The sequence below is a fragment of the Semicossyphus pulcher genome, unplaced genomic scaffold (genome assembly GCF_022749685.1).
Source record: "Semicossyphus pulcher isolate SPU_LCO1_2020_fin unplaced genomic scaffold, fSemPul1.0.p SCAF_16, whole genome shotgun sequence".
NCBI lineage: Eukaryota > Metazoa > Chordata > Actinopteri > Labriformes > Labridae > Semicossyphus > Semicossyphus pulcher.
This window is the reverse complement of record NW_027211670.1, coordinates 19,137,797-19,153,464: the sequence shown is the minus strand read 5'-3', so window position 1 is coordinate 19,153,464 and position 15,668 is coordinate 19,137,797. Positions and strand designations below refer to the sequence as shown.

Below are 15,668 nucleotides of genomic sequence, written 5' to 3'. Positions count from 1 at the left end.
TACAGTAAAAGAACGAAGAGGACACCGCTCCTAATCGCTCCTTTTTGTGCGAAATAAGCGTCAAATGACGAGTAAAACGCCCCCTTTTTCTGTGAGCGTGCACAGAGCCTGAAGCAGAAAGCCTGGTGTGTGTTCCCTGCTATGTTTGTCCCTTTTCCCTTTCTGGTGTGACTTCCCAGATGTCTTCGTAAGTGATTGCACAACGAGGTACACCTGGTCTCAGCTGCTTAAAAATCCCAGACATGAGATCTGAAGACAGAGAGGCTCCTGGAGTGGGGACTGCTGTAGTAGGATTTTGTGTTGGTATGTCATGTTGATCTTTAGCTCATGATTTGGTTGTTTAATTTACTTTTATAAGGTGTTTTATGTGATTTTGTTGGGTCTATTGTGTGTAGTTGTTAGCTCCATAGTGCCGCCTTAGGGTGGGCGTAACACCTGGGCTAACAGAGAAAGTTCACAACCACTTCATGATACCCGTTATCTCTAACCGGGATACCCAGTTACAGGAATGGGTTTCTTGTATTTTGACAGATCAGATGCACAGTGGGGGAAAATATGCATTTTGAATGTCGGACAGCTCACCACGAACATTTTAGTCTCGTCTTGTCTCGTTAACGAAAACAAAACATACGTGTCGCCAGAGTTCTTAGAATCAACGATCTATTTTTTGCTCGTCAATGTGTCGTCTTCGTCATGGAAAAAATATCATTGACGAACATTTTCCATCAATTTTTTCGTTAACGAAATTAACACTGGAATGGAAGAATTAGAAAACAGTCAAGAAAGGACACAGAGTTTGCTCCCCAGATTTCAAACAGAAAATGTTTTTGCCCTCAGTCTAGAACTTGGCTTAGTAAACGGAAAACTGGTAAGTAATCTCAGGCCAAGATCAGGACTATAAATAGACAAAAAGTGTAACAGTGTAGGATGTGTAAAGGCCTACCTGTCTTAAAACAAGCAGTAAAACTTTTAAATGAATGCAAGGTCACAGGAGGGAGGTCAATGTAGCTGCCAAATACACGATGAAGACGCCAACTGGACTACCGTCAAGTTTCAGCACCATGGACAGTTCCCGTTCTAAGAAAGCCCAGGGCAACGACTGTGATTGTCTCCATGTGCTGAGAGTGTGTGTGTGTGTGTGTGAGTGTGTATGTGCGTGTGTGTGTGAGTGTGTTACCTTAAACTGCTGCTGTGTGCCTTCGGTGTGTTGTGGGGAGAGCAGTTGTAGGATCCGGGGAATCACGTCTCTGTAGGAGAAGCTGAATGTTCCCAGTGCGGCCATCAGCACATTCTGGGCCCTGCTGCGTACCTGCAAGGACACGCACACACACACACACACACGCACACATAAACAGATGCATATACATAAATCATTAATTAATTGCTTTTTGCAGAGGAAATATTTGTGTTATAACCACGAGGTAAATGGGAACCAGCAGATGTTGTGATTGAAATTTCCCCTGTTAATCTTTCTTCAGTCTTACCTGGCTGTAAGTGCTGGTCGAAAGCAGCAGCAGATTACAGAGCAGCTCCTGATGAACCACTTTATATTCACTGCCGTCAACCACCAGCTTCCTCATCTACTCGCACAGAAAGGCAATTTTCAGGCATTATAAAACCGCCGACTTCTCACCAAGAATAACAGAGGCATTTGATTTCATGTGCATGTCAGCTACAGCGACGCCGGTGACCCTGCACAAGCTGTGTGTGGTTTTTTAATGCTTTAGTTATTAAAAGATCAACCTGTCAAAATAACCTTACCGTGTGGACTAAAATAAAACTGTATAAAAGAAAACAATCATACAAACAAATATAAAAACATAAAAGCATAATAGTCCATGTGTAGCAGAGAAGCAGGGACGTAACAACACAACTAAAGCTCTTTACCTGAAGCCATAAGAGTTGATAAACTCAATGCATCCTGTCCGACATTTATCCAATATGTCACCTTTAAGTCTCAAGGTTAATGTTCATTTTTCACCTACAAAGATTTCATGCATCCCGTTGAACCAATCTGTTAACAATCGCTGAACCCATCAGCTACAGTCTGACAACGATACAGCCTCTGGGAGCAATGGTGAACATGTCGGGCGTTTAGCCAGCGGTTAGCGGTAAGGACTTCCAGCTTTCATTTCCGTGCGCTGCAATGTTTACAGTCCAGTTAACATCTTGAGAAGCGACTGTGTTTTCAGATTGAAAGTGAAGCGAATTTCGCCCCTCTAGATATGTCTGCACTTCTTTGTTCATGAAATCCCCCAGAGGAGCGCCCGTTCATCTGTTTCTGGTGAGTCTCAGTTTCACTGTAAATAGTCAGTTGCACAAAGGCTGCACTCTGGCTCAATCTTGTGATTTCCTTTAATTAACGGGTCTTACTTAGAGATTACTAAGAAGCTAAATCATCATCAGATGAGCGTCAATCTCGGATTCCATTGGCTATAGTCTGATGACGATAAAGCGTCTGGGGACAACGGTGATGAACGACTTCCAGTCAAGACTTCCTTTTCCGCGTGCTGCATTGTTTTAGATTATTTTTTTGGCTTTTGCCTTTATTCATAGGACAGCTGAGATACACAGGAAATGATGGGAGTAGAGAGTGGGGGATGACATGCACCAAATGATCGGCAGACCGGGAGTCGAACCTGCGATCAGTGCGATGAGAGCTACAGCCTCTGTACATGGGGCGTCTGCTCTACCAACTGAGCTAAACCAGCGCCCCAGTGCTGCATTGTTTACAGAAAAAGAAACCGTTCTTCTTTTGATTGACTTAAATTAACGGGTCTTACCTTTGACGAAATTTCAACATTATGATGCAGATTAGTTAAAAGTCAAAACGCAGCGTTGTCAGGTCTGTCCTCAAGAGGAGAAGAAAAATACTTTTAAAATGCTTGTTTGTTGAACGGAGGTCGGATCGAGTTGATGCATTCAAGGAAGTCGGGAAATCTGAACGCTGAACGGCTTTCGTGACACAGCCTCATGGGAATGTATCTCAAGTTGACTTTTAGACCTAGAGCAGATAGTTAGCTGTTAGCATGCAGATGTCTGTTTATAGAGATTAATAAGAAGCTAAATCATCGTCAGATAGCCGCTGATGGGAGCCGGGATGTCATTAAGCTGCATTACGTTCCGCCTGCTTTTGCTCTCCACAGGGACTGTTTTTCCTGCATACGCCGCAGCCTGCTCATACATGATTGGTCAATTCTACTCGGACTACATGCGTACTACAAATGGAAACCAGAAGACTTCCTGTAGGACCTGTAAATAGAGATAAATCTGCTAATGGTCCCTGACATAACCACTTTTTTGTGAGGGCTTTCTGGCAGCAGCCTCATTCTAAACTTGTTTGAGAAAAACCAAGAAGCTGTTTTGGCCAAATACGAGACCTGAAAACAAAAGTCACACTTCATCTTAAAAACTTTGTCACAAAGTGCGTGTGATGTTTCTCTAACCTCATGCTGGAGCAAAACTCTGTCAATGAGCAGCGCTCTGATGTGCTGCTTTTTCCCGAGAAGCTGCAGAAGAGAAAGCAGACTTACTTATTTCAACCCTGCGAGAGACTCATTGAAACTGACAACAATCGCTTTCCCAACTCACCCTGTTTTCCATGGACTTCTTGACGAGAGTGAAGCTTTTCCAGCGCGAGTCAAACTCCTTCTTGTGAGTGCCGCGGAAACACATGAGGTCACTGATGATCTGTAGTCAGACAGAAACACACAAAGGCCGCTGTGAGGCCTACCGCAGGAGAGGATAACAACATCCCAAACGTGAATAATAGAAAAATCAGGTCGGACACCTTAATGATGACAAAGAGTGACTTTGTGTCATCCTCAGAGTGCTCCAGGATGTGATCTGGAGTGAGAGGAGTGAGTATGGATTAATTAAGCTTCACATTCACAAACAGAGTGAGGAGTGTTTCTGAGTTAACGTCTTCACTCACGTAGCAGCAGTCTCATGGTTTGGCAGATGGACTCTCTGTAGTTCTCCCGTGAATCATCTGGAGGGGAGGAGACACACAGACGTCCCGTATGGACACAGAATGCAAAATGAGCGGCCTTATCTCGCACTGAAACTGATGAGGGAGCTGCTGTGCCGTGTGGCTGCTTTCCTTACCGTAGTCCACGCCTATGTGCAGCTTGATCTCGCCCAGATTTACCATGGAGGGCACGCTGGGAGGAAACAAAATGTACGGGGCGAAACGTGACAAGCCTGCAGGAAAATGTGTGTTGTTTAATGTGTGTGTGTGTGTGTGTGTGTGTGTAGCTACAGGACTCACAGGTCAGATACGTGTGGTCCATCAAGAGGGGGCAGCATGCTCCCAGCTCCGAGGAGGCAGTGCTGCACGATGGCAAGACTCTGCAACAGCTCCTCCCTGTGAATCAGGACACACGTTACAGCCCTTTCATGGCAGGGTGTGTGTCCATGATGGGCTCTCAACACTCGTGGGCTAGTGTCAAAGTTACGTTTATTTCCTCTGTTGGACTTAGACTTAACTTGAACTGTATTGTAACTGAATTTTACACAATTTATTTCATTTTATAAGTATTTTTTCTGTCTTACTTGACTTTATTCTGTTTTTATCATGCCATCTTTTATTGTGCTAATTTGTTGACATTATTCTTTAATTGTTTTTACATTTCTTTGCCTTCTTCTTGCCAATTTAAAGCACTTTGAAATGACTCTGTGCTAATAAATAAAGCTGCCTTTCCATGCCTTGAGCGGCTAATTTCACCTTCTCCACCTCTGAGCTCCTTAAAGGAGCAGTTCGCTCCAGGAAAAAGCCACTGTCAGTCAAAGCTGGTGTTCTCTGTAATCGATAAAGGCAATAATATTTGAAATTGGCGCCATAGCTGTGGAAAAAGTTGTACAAACAGCTCGTGGTTTCGCCCATTCTACATTCCTACAACACCTAGCATGCATTGCGCCCCTCCCTCTGAAAGGAACGGCCCAGCGAGAGACGCTGGAGTGAAACACTAATTTTACACTGCAGGCAACGGCTCAGAGCGGGACAGAATCTGAAATGCCGCAAGAATATACTGGTGGATTGTCTAAAAAATCTTCAGGTCTGCAGTCTACATTTCCAACCTGACGATTTAGAAAGAGACATGACATCGGAGGCGGGTGTCTGAGATTGAGGAAGTGCGGAGAAGCGGATAGCATCCTCTAAAGGCACAGAGTAAAATTGCATTTTTCCTACCATAATGGCATTAGCTCCCCATGATAGCATGATAGGACTGAGGTTGAAAATTGACGAACTGGCCCTTTAAGCTTCATCAAAACTTTAACAAATCTTTAAAACAGATGTTAAGCTTTAATTTTCTGGATGCAGACATACCTCATTAATCATTAAATAAAGTCTATACATTTCTTTGTTTTGTTTGCCTCTGTGCCTGATTACGTTTAAAAAAAGAAGACAGCACACCTGCTCATTGGCTGCTCTCCAGAGACGTGGCTCTTGATTCGCTGCAGCTCGGGGTGCAGGAGGCGGGACAGCAGCTGGAAAACAAAGTTCTCCTCCTCCCGACCAGGCACGTGCCAACACACACCCAGAGCTGCCACATCTCCGGCTCTGCCCCAGTCCTGAAGAAGGAGAGAGAGAGGGAGAGAGAGTTTTTTCCACTGGAACAGCTGGCAAGCAAAAGCTGCACAACCAGAACTGCACGCCTCTTCTTGTGGTATTTAGGCATCTGGAAAGGGAATGACACTCGACAATGGAGCGGATAAAACAAATTACGCAACAAAAATCTACCATCAGTTAACAGATTAATCTAAAACATCTTTAAAAGAAAGAAATTCTACGGAAAACAAATCAAAAACACAGAATAAGAGACCATGAACCGCAGATGGAAAGAAGTCTATATTTGGAACTAGGTGGTTGCAAATATATCTTCATTCCTCTGCACACACAGACATAAAAACAGAAACACTCTGTCCCTGCGCTCTACGAAAACATGACGAAATATTGTTTTGAGAAAAAACTACTCAGTCTCTAGAGAGTGAGATTATTTAACTTAAAAAAGAAAGACTTTGCACATTCATTGTATAAAAATCGTCAGGCTTATAGTTCAAATATTAGCCAGAAGATTCATGCAAAGGAAGCAACTTAAAATCAAATTTAGGGACACAAACAGTGACAGAGAGAGAGAGAGAGCAGTATTAGCAGTGTACGGTCCAGCAGTGCTGCCATTAAATTTCAATTTGATAAACACTCTCTAATTCTCCTCCTGGAACAAGAACTTGCATTGCAATTACCAAACCTGAAACATCCCATTTAATTAAAACTGCAAGAGGAGCAGATTCAAAGGTTGTACATTTCTGTGTTTTCCAGGAAATCCTCATTTGTTTCCTCGCACAGACTCAGAATGGTAATAGCTGTGATTACTGATAATGTAAACTCAGGAGCCAATGAAATGCCTTAAACCTAAGCTCTATCTAATGGCCAGCAGGGGGCGACTCCACTGATAGCAATGAGAAAATGACTCTACTTCTCAGTTGATTCATTACCTCTGTAAATATTTTCCGAATGAGTTTATCGTCTCAATCAATACTTTAAGTCTTTTTTAAAACATCTTACAGTTGATTTTGCAAAGTACACGATAAAGAGTGTTTGTCTTGAGGCCGTTGTTACCTTGTGATTGACAAGTTGCTACCACAGCGAGAGGAAGAATTCAATGTTAAGTTAAACTAACTAAAAGACACTAAGGAGTAAGAAAATTAAGTTTAAAGCCTGTTTTTTGATCCCAATAAACATCAATTACCATGAAATTACAGACACAACTTGCTAACCAAGCTAGCGCTAGCATGAGCTAATTCCTTAGCATTTGCGGACCCCTTTCTCCTCTCGAGCTCCATCCTCTGGTCCAAATATAAGCTGTGTCTTAATCCAGGGGCTGCAGCCTTCAAAGGAGGCAGTCTAAAGAGGATGTGCCATTAAGCCGTGAAAGCCGAGATGGTCTGGTCTACCCTTGCGTCCCCATTCGCCGCTCCTGTCGCCTAGCAACAGGTAGATAGCGGGCTAACTAGCTAGCATCACCAACTTATAACTTATTATTTTAAAGATCTCCGGATACGTTGTGCCACGAAGGATTCACCCGATGGATCCTTCGTGGCACGGGAAAAGGAGGACGCATTTGTCGGCCGCATCTGAAGGAGCCTTCGAATTGAGACAGCCTTCGACGCGACGCTGTGACGCAATCGGCCCCTGAATTGGGACACAGCTATAGTCGGTTCTGTCACTAAAAATCTAAGATAGCTTAAAAACTGTAGCTTTAGTCCAGGACTAAATAAGTGACATCACAGTGGCTACATCAATTTCTTATATCCACTATAAGAGTTGGAAACTGTGTTTAAATCTAGTATTATTGTATAAGATTAAATAACAGTGCTAACGTAAGTAATCCCTGTGTTTACCCGTATAGGGAGGTCAGTGTCAAAGCCTCCAGAGGTGCTCCGGTACTCGACGGGATATATGAGGGACAGCGAGCGGAGTGTGTGCTCCAGCAGATTGCAGGCGAGCGTGTACGCTCTTTTACAGCGCAGACGCACGCACACGCACAGGATCCGCTCCAGGTCCCCTTGGTATTTTAACAGCTGTTCACCATCCACACGGGTAACCTGAAAAACAACACACACACAAACATGAGAACATGCACGCACGCACACACAGACAGGCAATTCAGTGGAGAGTTGTGTCTTAAATATTGAGGTTCTCCAGTAAATCACAGCATCTGGCTCGCTCCCACTCGCATTAAGCTCCCAGGAGTAATAAAACAAAACAGAAAGGGTATCAATATGTTCTGGTTAACGACAAAGCTCTTTGATATTTATGACCGAGCAGGATGCACGCTGCAAAAAATGTCATTTCGTCATCACTTTTTGCTCATACAATGTCCTTATTATATTATCATTCAAAACAAGTGAAAAGGTCCCCCTGTCTCATGCATGTTAACTGTTTATTTTGATTCTGTCGTCTCTTAGAAACAACGGCAGCTATAATAGGCAATAAATCGCTTCAGTAGTAGTGAGGACATGACACCTGACTCCAAAATATTCGTAAAACAAATTGATCTGAAACGGGATGAAGTAAATATGGCGATCACAACAGCGGACTTTTCAATCGTTTCCAGATTAATTAATGTTCAGAAAGAGACCAAAAGAATGAGCAGGCTTCATATTTTATTGAGTGTTGAAGCACTCTGACGTGACAGATCCTCCTCTCACCTCGGAGAGCAGCTGGAGGTTCCACAACAGCTCCTTATCCAGCTCGTCTTCACTCTGCAGCTCCTCATCTACACACACGCGCACACACACACACACACACAAACTGTATAAAGGAGCTGAATAGTGTACTGTATTGCTCCCCTGACACAATGAGCTCTTACAGCTGAAATTCAGGGTCATTTCAGGTTTTTAGCAGTGCTAGCTGCGTGGATCTGTGCATCTACTGGATGGACTGCATTGACACAGAAACTCATGTCCTCTCTGAATGAATTTTAATAGCTTAATACAAATAGTAATATTTCATTCATAGCCACCATCATGTCAATAACGAAACCTTTAGGACTAAATACCTGCAAAATGACATGCTAATCAGCCTTAGCTGTACTTTGTATTTAGTGCTAACAATTAAAGCAAATGTTAGCATGCTAACCACTTGGGTGAACAAGGTAAACACTATACCTGTTATAAAGAATGACACCAACATGTTAGCATTGTAGGTGTAAGCATAACAAAATACAAGTTAGCATTAGCTTAATATACACTTGTGCTCATCAGCCTTAGTACTTTAGATTTAGCGCCAATAGTTAAAGCAAATGTTAGCATGCTAACCACTGAAGGTGAACAAGATAAACACCTGTTATTAATGACATCGACATGTTAGCATTGTAGTTGTAAGCATGTTAGAATGCAAAAGTTAGCATTAGCTTAATATGCACTTGTGCTCATTAGCCTTTGTACTTTAGATTTAGTGCCAATAGTTAAAGCAAATGTTAGCATGCTAACCACTGAAGGTGAACAAGATAAACACTATACCTGTTCTTAATGACATCGACATGTTAGCATTGTAGTTGTAAGCATGTTAGCATGCAGAATTTAGTATGTAGCTCCAAATGCACTTGTACTCTATAGTCTAACAGTGTTGCTAGCATAGATGTACTCTTTGTGTTGCTATGTATCTCCTTAAACACACTAAACATTTTTGAAGAGAATAACTTGGAAAAAATAGAATAAATTGTTAAATAAATTATATTTCTTGCTTGCTCACCAAATGATAAACAAATGTGAATGTTTTTTAAAATTCAGCACAAATTAGTGTTCCATTTAGCCACAGCTTTATTAACGAACTGCTATAAGGCTAATATCCCAAGGCAGAAAACTAATTAATCAACAAATAATTATCTCTAATCTAATAAGATCTTTTTATTGCTTTGTTGAGATCTGATAAAGTGTTTTAATCAGACTATAGTGTTGAATAAGTGCTGATGACATCATTTTAACAAACCAGGAAGTTAGCATCGCTCTGGTTAAGTTAACAAAAAAACAATGAGATTTTCCATTGGATTTGAGATTATTGGAAAACATACGTTTGTTTAGAAAGAAAGTCTTCACAAATTAACACGACAATAATGAATTTTGAACCATAAATACAACTGACAGATGTAAAAAGCTTTTGGCAGGTGAGAAACAATCTACACCACGATTGCATGACTCTAAAGTCACCACCAGAGATCATGTGAAGTCTACCTACAAACACACTATAGTAACTTTTCTACACACGTACACAAACTAGACTGTTCTACACACAAACAGTGTGGTACTGACTGTCTGTAATGTGGAAAATGACGCTGCAGCAGTGAGGGACGAACAGACGGAGAGACTCAGCAGGATGACACTGCAAACACACACACACACACACATTTAGATGCCAAAGTGAAAACACAAGCATGCAGAAAATGGCACAAGCAAAAATGCAAAGAAGAAGAGGCAAAAAACTGGAGATGAAGAAGATAAAAGGACGGAAAATGAGGATGTAACAGTAGTTTGACATGTAAGTGGAGGCGTTGAATGACAGTCACAGATTCAATATTTGTTCTGCATGTTTTCCTGCAACCATATCTGAATATTTAACATATAAAACAAGACATTTCACATCCATTTTTGTGTGCTTGGGTTGAAATTCACAAATATACAGAACATTACTTTAGACCATGTGAGGCAGAGAGACAAATATAAACAGCACTTTGCGATAAACACACACACACACGTACCTTTGCTGCAGCTCTGCACATGTCAGCCACCATCCTGCCCGACACACACGTCTCAAAGATGTTGGAGGTGGCAAAGTTATACACCTTCTGCAACGCCATCTGACAAAAAAACAGATGTCTGTGTAATACTTTTCATTTTCAATTTTCCAACAACCTAACAGAACTATTTTTTTCATGCAGCACTCAAAATATGGAGAACATTTGTTCTGAGGGCCTTTACGTTAAGCGGCCGTATTAGTAAATTAATTAACAAGTGTTTGGGATTAGTAAATTAACAGACTTAAAAGAGATTGGGTTACCTCTAATTAAAATATTATGTAGCTATGTGTGTGTGTGTTTGTACTACCTTGTATATCTCTGTGGAGCATTGTGTGAGGATGGTGCTAACAGTAGACGACAGGCCCAGCTCCACCAGGCTCTCCAGATGAGTCTGAGTATCTGTCTCCATCTCGTCTCTCGTCTGTTCCAGGGTGCTGCTGTCTATCAGAGCAAAACACCTGCACCAGCACACACACACACACACACACACACACACACACACACATATACACACACAGGCAAACACTTATACACTTGTCAGAATTGAAAATGTCAACAAATGGCGTTATAGTGAAAAGGCTGTTTTACATGGCCAGCAGAGCCAGTGATGCAGACCGGTGCATTTCAAACAGAAAGAGATACATTCATACTCAGACTTTGACAACAAGGCTTTACACAGTGACAGTTTGACTTGTTAATTTGTCTCTACCTGTCCAGGAACTGGAGAACGAAGTCTTCAAACTCAGCTGAAGCAAAACACAAATCTTTTTCAATCTGACAGGGAGAAACAGAAATGTCGGGTTAGTGTATTTGTGTAACACGAGTGTGCTTTATGACAGCAAATATGATTATTAATATATATTTATAGATACAGTATATTATGTATACATTAATTTCATTCTAAAATCAATTAAATCAAAAAGATCCACATTTTAGGAAAAAGAAACTCACGCCGCAAATGCAAGTTGCAAGAGAAGATTAATACTAACCACTGTCATATTTGTATGCTAAATATGTAGCACGAGCCACATGGTTAGCTTAGCTTAGGATAAAAACTGACAATTTTCAGATGTCATATTTAAGCCTAGCAAGACCTCTAACGCTAATATTATGACTGTTTTACATAAAACTAAAGCATGTTTAGATTGTTTTTTTTGTTATCATGCTAAGCTAATGGCCTCCTACTAGCTGAGCACTATTCAGTGGAGACAAGACAACAGTAAATCCCTCTGTAAATTCACTCAATTTTACACTTCAGCTTTTGTATTGGTTAAAAAAGAAGCTACAATGTGTTTATTAGTGAGGTTTTAAGATGCTAGTTGGTGTATTTTGTTAGCATTAAGAGTCAAGCTAGCTTTTTCCTCCTAAGCTCCTAAGCTAACTGCATCAAATGGTCTCCAGCTAGCTAGGCACTGGCAACCTCACAGTGGAGACAAGAACTGAATAAATCCCTTCTTTAAACCACCACTTATAATTTTTACACTTCAGCTTTTATACAGATAAAACAAAGAATTTCTGAGCTTTTGAGGTTCTCTCTTTTGAGAGTCAAGCTAGCTGTCTCCCACTGTTTCCATTATTTCTTATAGGCTGAGCTAACTGGTTGCATACTTACTGTAAAGACATGAGAGTGACATCAATCTCTCCAAAAATGTCAGACAATTACTTAAAAAAAGGTTAAAATGGTTCATGCCGAACACTTTGAGAGTTTTGCTTTACGAGTGCCCAGCTAACAGTCTCCCTCCAGCTAGCTAGCTGGCTAGCTAGCCGTCACCCTCACAGTGACGACAAGATCCAGTTAAATCGCTTCTATGAACCACAACTTATCATTTTTACACTTCAGCCTTTTTATGTATAAAACAAAAAAGCTGTAACGTGTTAAATAGTGGGCTTTTGAGACACTAGGAGGGTATTTTGTTAGCTTAAAGCAATGTCAAGCTAGCTGTTTCTACCTGTTTCCAAGCTTTGTGCTAGCTAGCCCAAGCTAACGGAGACATGAGAGTTGTATTAATCTCTCCTAAAATTTAAATCCATTCTATTGCCAAGCACTTCAAGAGTTTGCTAAACACGCTGTAATTAAAGTGTTTATTTAATCTCTTTAGTGACTTTAATGTAGATGCATGTCGTGTGTACCTCTGTGAGATCACTGTGTTGGGAAGGAGCAGACGAACAGTCCACTAAAGGCACAAGAGTGGTGAAAGTAGCGATGAACTGGAAAGTTATCTGAAAAGAGCAACACAATGGGAAATAGATTAATTTACATCATCTGACATGATGAAGGCCCAAAGTTAAATAATCTACCAGATGTCGACGGAATAATTTTTCTAAATGTATTCATTTATTCTGAGTTGATGGATTAATTTAGTCAGGAGACAATGAGCACACCGAGAAATAAAACCAATCCATTTTACAATCCGAGCAGAAAGTGAGGACTGAGCCCCGGTAATTGCGAGTTCTTCAAACTGAGATATTCATTCCACTTTCAGGAATTATTAATAGGATAGACCAGAGTAGGCTGCGAGGGAATTTAATCAGCACAAGCTGAATTGTCTACTTGTCTAACAATCCTTCTTCATTACTAATCAACACATCCATTACTCACCATGCACTTGCTGAAGTCGTTGGGGTCGACACCTGGCAGAGAGCCCACGAGCAATGGGAGCACGTGTGCACGGCCCTCTGGGTAATGGTTGTTTGGGGACACCAGGCTGCGAGCCATGCCGATCATGCAGCTGAGGGTGGCGGTGAGGGTGTGCGGCTCAGTCAGGGTCTCCATCGCCGCATAGGTCCTGGCACACACGAGGTACGAGATTAGACGTTTGTTTTCTGCAAACATCTTGATGTTAATGATTGTGGATGAGTCACTGTTTTGCCTGCTAACCAACACCGTCAGTAGTTGCTGTATTTGTGTGACACACAGCTCATTTGCCAATAAAGATATTTAAAACTCTTAGCACCTGATTGCTGCAATTTGCGTAAACATTCTTACTCCTTCTCTGAGTCATAACCCAGTCAATTCTGAACACACTGACACCATAAAAGTATTTTTAACTTCATTGTAACCTAGACTTCTCAATGACTGTCTCCACTTCTGTGTTCATTATTAATAAACATCAGTAAAAACACTTAGATAGATAGATAGAAGAATCAGTGTCTTTAGGTTTTGTTCATTATCACAGAGATCTTTCATTTTATATTCCAGACAGGTCATTTAGATCTTTCACAACTTTACAACAACAAAACGTTCCTTAAATTATAAGTGAGAGTACTTTCTGTTTTTATGCCCCTTAACTGTAGAACTCACTGCCTCTGGATATCAGAACAGCAAGCTCTTTAGTATTATTAAGAAATTTAAAGACATATCTTTTAAGTCTGGCTTTTAATTTGGAGAAATGTTTTTTTCATTGTTTTTCATTATATTTTATCCCTGGTGTTAAATGTTTCTTACGTTACTTTTTGATCATTTTTCTTTCTTGATTTCTAACATTTTATTGTTTAATTGTGGTATTTTGTAGTCTCTTTTAGTTGTCAGTTTTGTTATGTGAAGCACTTTGGGCTTCATGTTTGTATTAAAAGCTGTTATAAATAAAGTTGAGTCACATTTAGTTAATCCAGTGAAAAAACAAAGAAGCCATGACATGTTAATTAGTGAGGTTTTGAAGTTCTGGTTAGCTTTGAACAGAGTCAAGCTAGCTGTTTGCCAACATTTCCATTCATTCTTAGAGGCTAAGCTAACTGGTTTGATATTTACTGTACTGACATTAGAAGTGGTATCAATCTCTCCAAAAGTATCTGACTATTTCTTAAAAAAAAAGGGTTAAAATGGTTAATGGCAAACACTTGCCAAACAGTCTCCCTCTAGTTAGCTGGCTAGCTAGCTGTTACCCTCACAGTGATGACAAGATCCAGTTAAATCGCTTCTATGAACCACAACTTATAATTTTTACACTTCAGCCTTTTTATGGATAAAACAAAGACGCTGTTAGTAGTGGGCTTTTGAGATGCTCGTAGGCAATTTTGTGAGTTTTAAACAACATCAAGCTAGCTGTTCCCACCTGTTTCCTAGCTTTGTGCTTGGCTAAGCTAACTGTAGACTGTATAATTATCATAACTGACATGAGAGTGAAAATATATACAGTGTTCTGTAATTTCAATGAGTAAATTGCAAATAGGAACTTTGACCAGCTAGCAGTTTCAAGTCTTCCAATATATGGGCCAAAAAAAACTGACCTCAAGTTGTAGCCTATAGCGATCTAACTGACCCCATTATACTTCCTGTTTAGGTCCTCCAAAGCCCCAACTTATGGGAACTTCCAAAACTCAGACCAGGATAATGCCCCAAATAGTTTAGTAGGAAAAAGATTAATAATAGGAGTTAATAGATCCATAAATATTTCCTTTATTTGGTAGTATGTCGACATCTGTCATCATCATCTCACACTTACTTCTCGAGTACAGGTGGTATGACGAGTTCCGGTGTGAGGAGAGCCAGGTTCTGCAGAGCGTAGGCTGCGTCCGTACTGCCGGTTTTACTGCACAACACCAGAAGAGGGCAGATAATCACACAACAGCATACATCACAGCGTTGTCAGCAACAACAACAACACACACCTACGCAGGTGGATTAACGCAGATGACCTGTCTTTGTCCAGATTAGGCCTGTTGGCCTCAGTCTCTAGGTCATAGACTAAATAGCTCAGCGGGGTTTGGACTTGTTATGTAACTGATTGCCACTGATTCAATTGGTTAGTTTACATGGTCACAATCCAGTAAACAGTGATAGGACGATTTAGTCAAAACCGCTACATTTGGATGAAAGTAAAGATTTTTTAGACGCATAGATTATGTATAAATATTTTTGTAACCACATTTCAAAGGCTGTATGTTAATATGAAGCCCCGCCAAATTACACGCTGAAAAAAGAGCCATTTAAGTAAACTAACTGATGCCAAAACTTTCAGAGAAATTGTAGCTGTGACACTAAGCAGAAAAAGAGCGAGAGCTATTTTTAATCACCACTGAAACGATTACTAAAAGCCGCAATAACCAAATACGCCGTCAGATCTATTTGTAAACCAAAGTTCTGGCTCATCAGACGGAGGTTTGGAGACATTTTGGTCATTAAAACGTGGGTTAACGAGAACACTGATAGGCGCTGATTGTGCAACACAACGCTTACACCTACTCCCACAGTGACACCTATACTTTCTAATTCTGCACAAGTAGAAATAGTTTTTATCAGCCTTCCCACACAAAGTCTTTGTTTCTAAATGTCACCTCACATCCTATTTTTCCAGAGTGGCTTCTATTACCAACTAATGTTGAGTAATTTCTCTTCATCTGTCTCTATGTTTTATTCTATTGTTGTGA

The 15,668-nt window shown here is 40.8% G+C and overlaps 1 protein-coding gene across 1 annotated transcript in view; it reads right to left on the bottom strand.

Moving 5' to 3' along the window:
• The window catches only part of LOC138593610 (proteasome activator complex subunit 4B-like), a 46,613-nt gene that overhangs the window by 16,415 nt on the left and 14,530 nt on the right, over positions 1–15,668 (bottom strand). Inside the window, exons 11-28 of the mRNA XM_069664682.1 lie at positions 14,744–14,830; positions 12,901–13,087; positions 12,432–12,521; positions 11,011–11,075; positions 10,609–10,759; positions 10,263–10,361; positions 9,817–9,886; positions 8,215–8,282; positions 7,405–7,608; positions 5,417–5,574; positions 4,271–4,366; positions 4,108–4,163; positions 3,935–3,991; positions 3,791–3,846; positions 3,592–3,690; positions 3,447–3,509; positions 1,485–1,580; positions 1,178–1,309 (exon numbers count right to left, since the gene is read on the bottom strand). Of these exons, the coding sequence (XP_069520783.1) occupies positions 1,178–1,309; positions 1,485–1,580; positions 3,447–3,509; positions 3,592–3,690; positions 3,791–3,846; positions 3,935–3,991; positions 4,108–4,163; positions 4,271–4,366; positions 5,417–5,574; positions 7,405–7,608; positions 8,215–8,282; positions 9,817–9,886; positions 10,263–10,361; positions 10,609–10,759; positions 11,011–11,075; positions 12,432–12,521; positions 12,901–13,087; positions 14,744–14,830 (1,834 nt within the window). The remainder of the gene's footprint in view (positions 1–1,177; positions 1,310–1,484; positions 1,581–3,446; positions 3,510–3,591; positions 3,691–3,790; positions 3,847–3,934; positions 3,992–4,107; positions 4,164–4,270; positions 4,367–5,416; positions 5,575–7,404; positions 7,609–8,214; positions 8,283–9,816; positions 9,887–10,262; positions 10,362–10,608; positions 10,760–11,010; positions 11,076–12,431; positions 12,522–12,900; positions 13,088–14,743; positions 14,831–15,668) is intronic.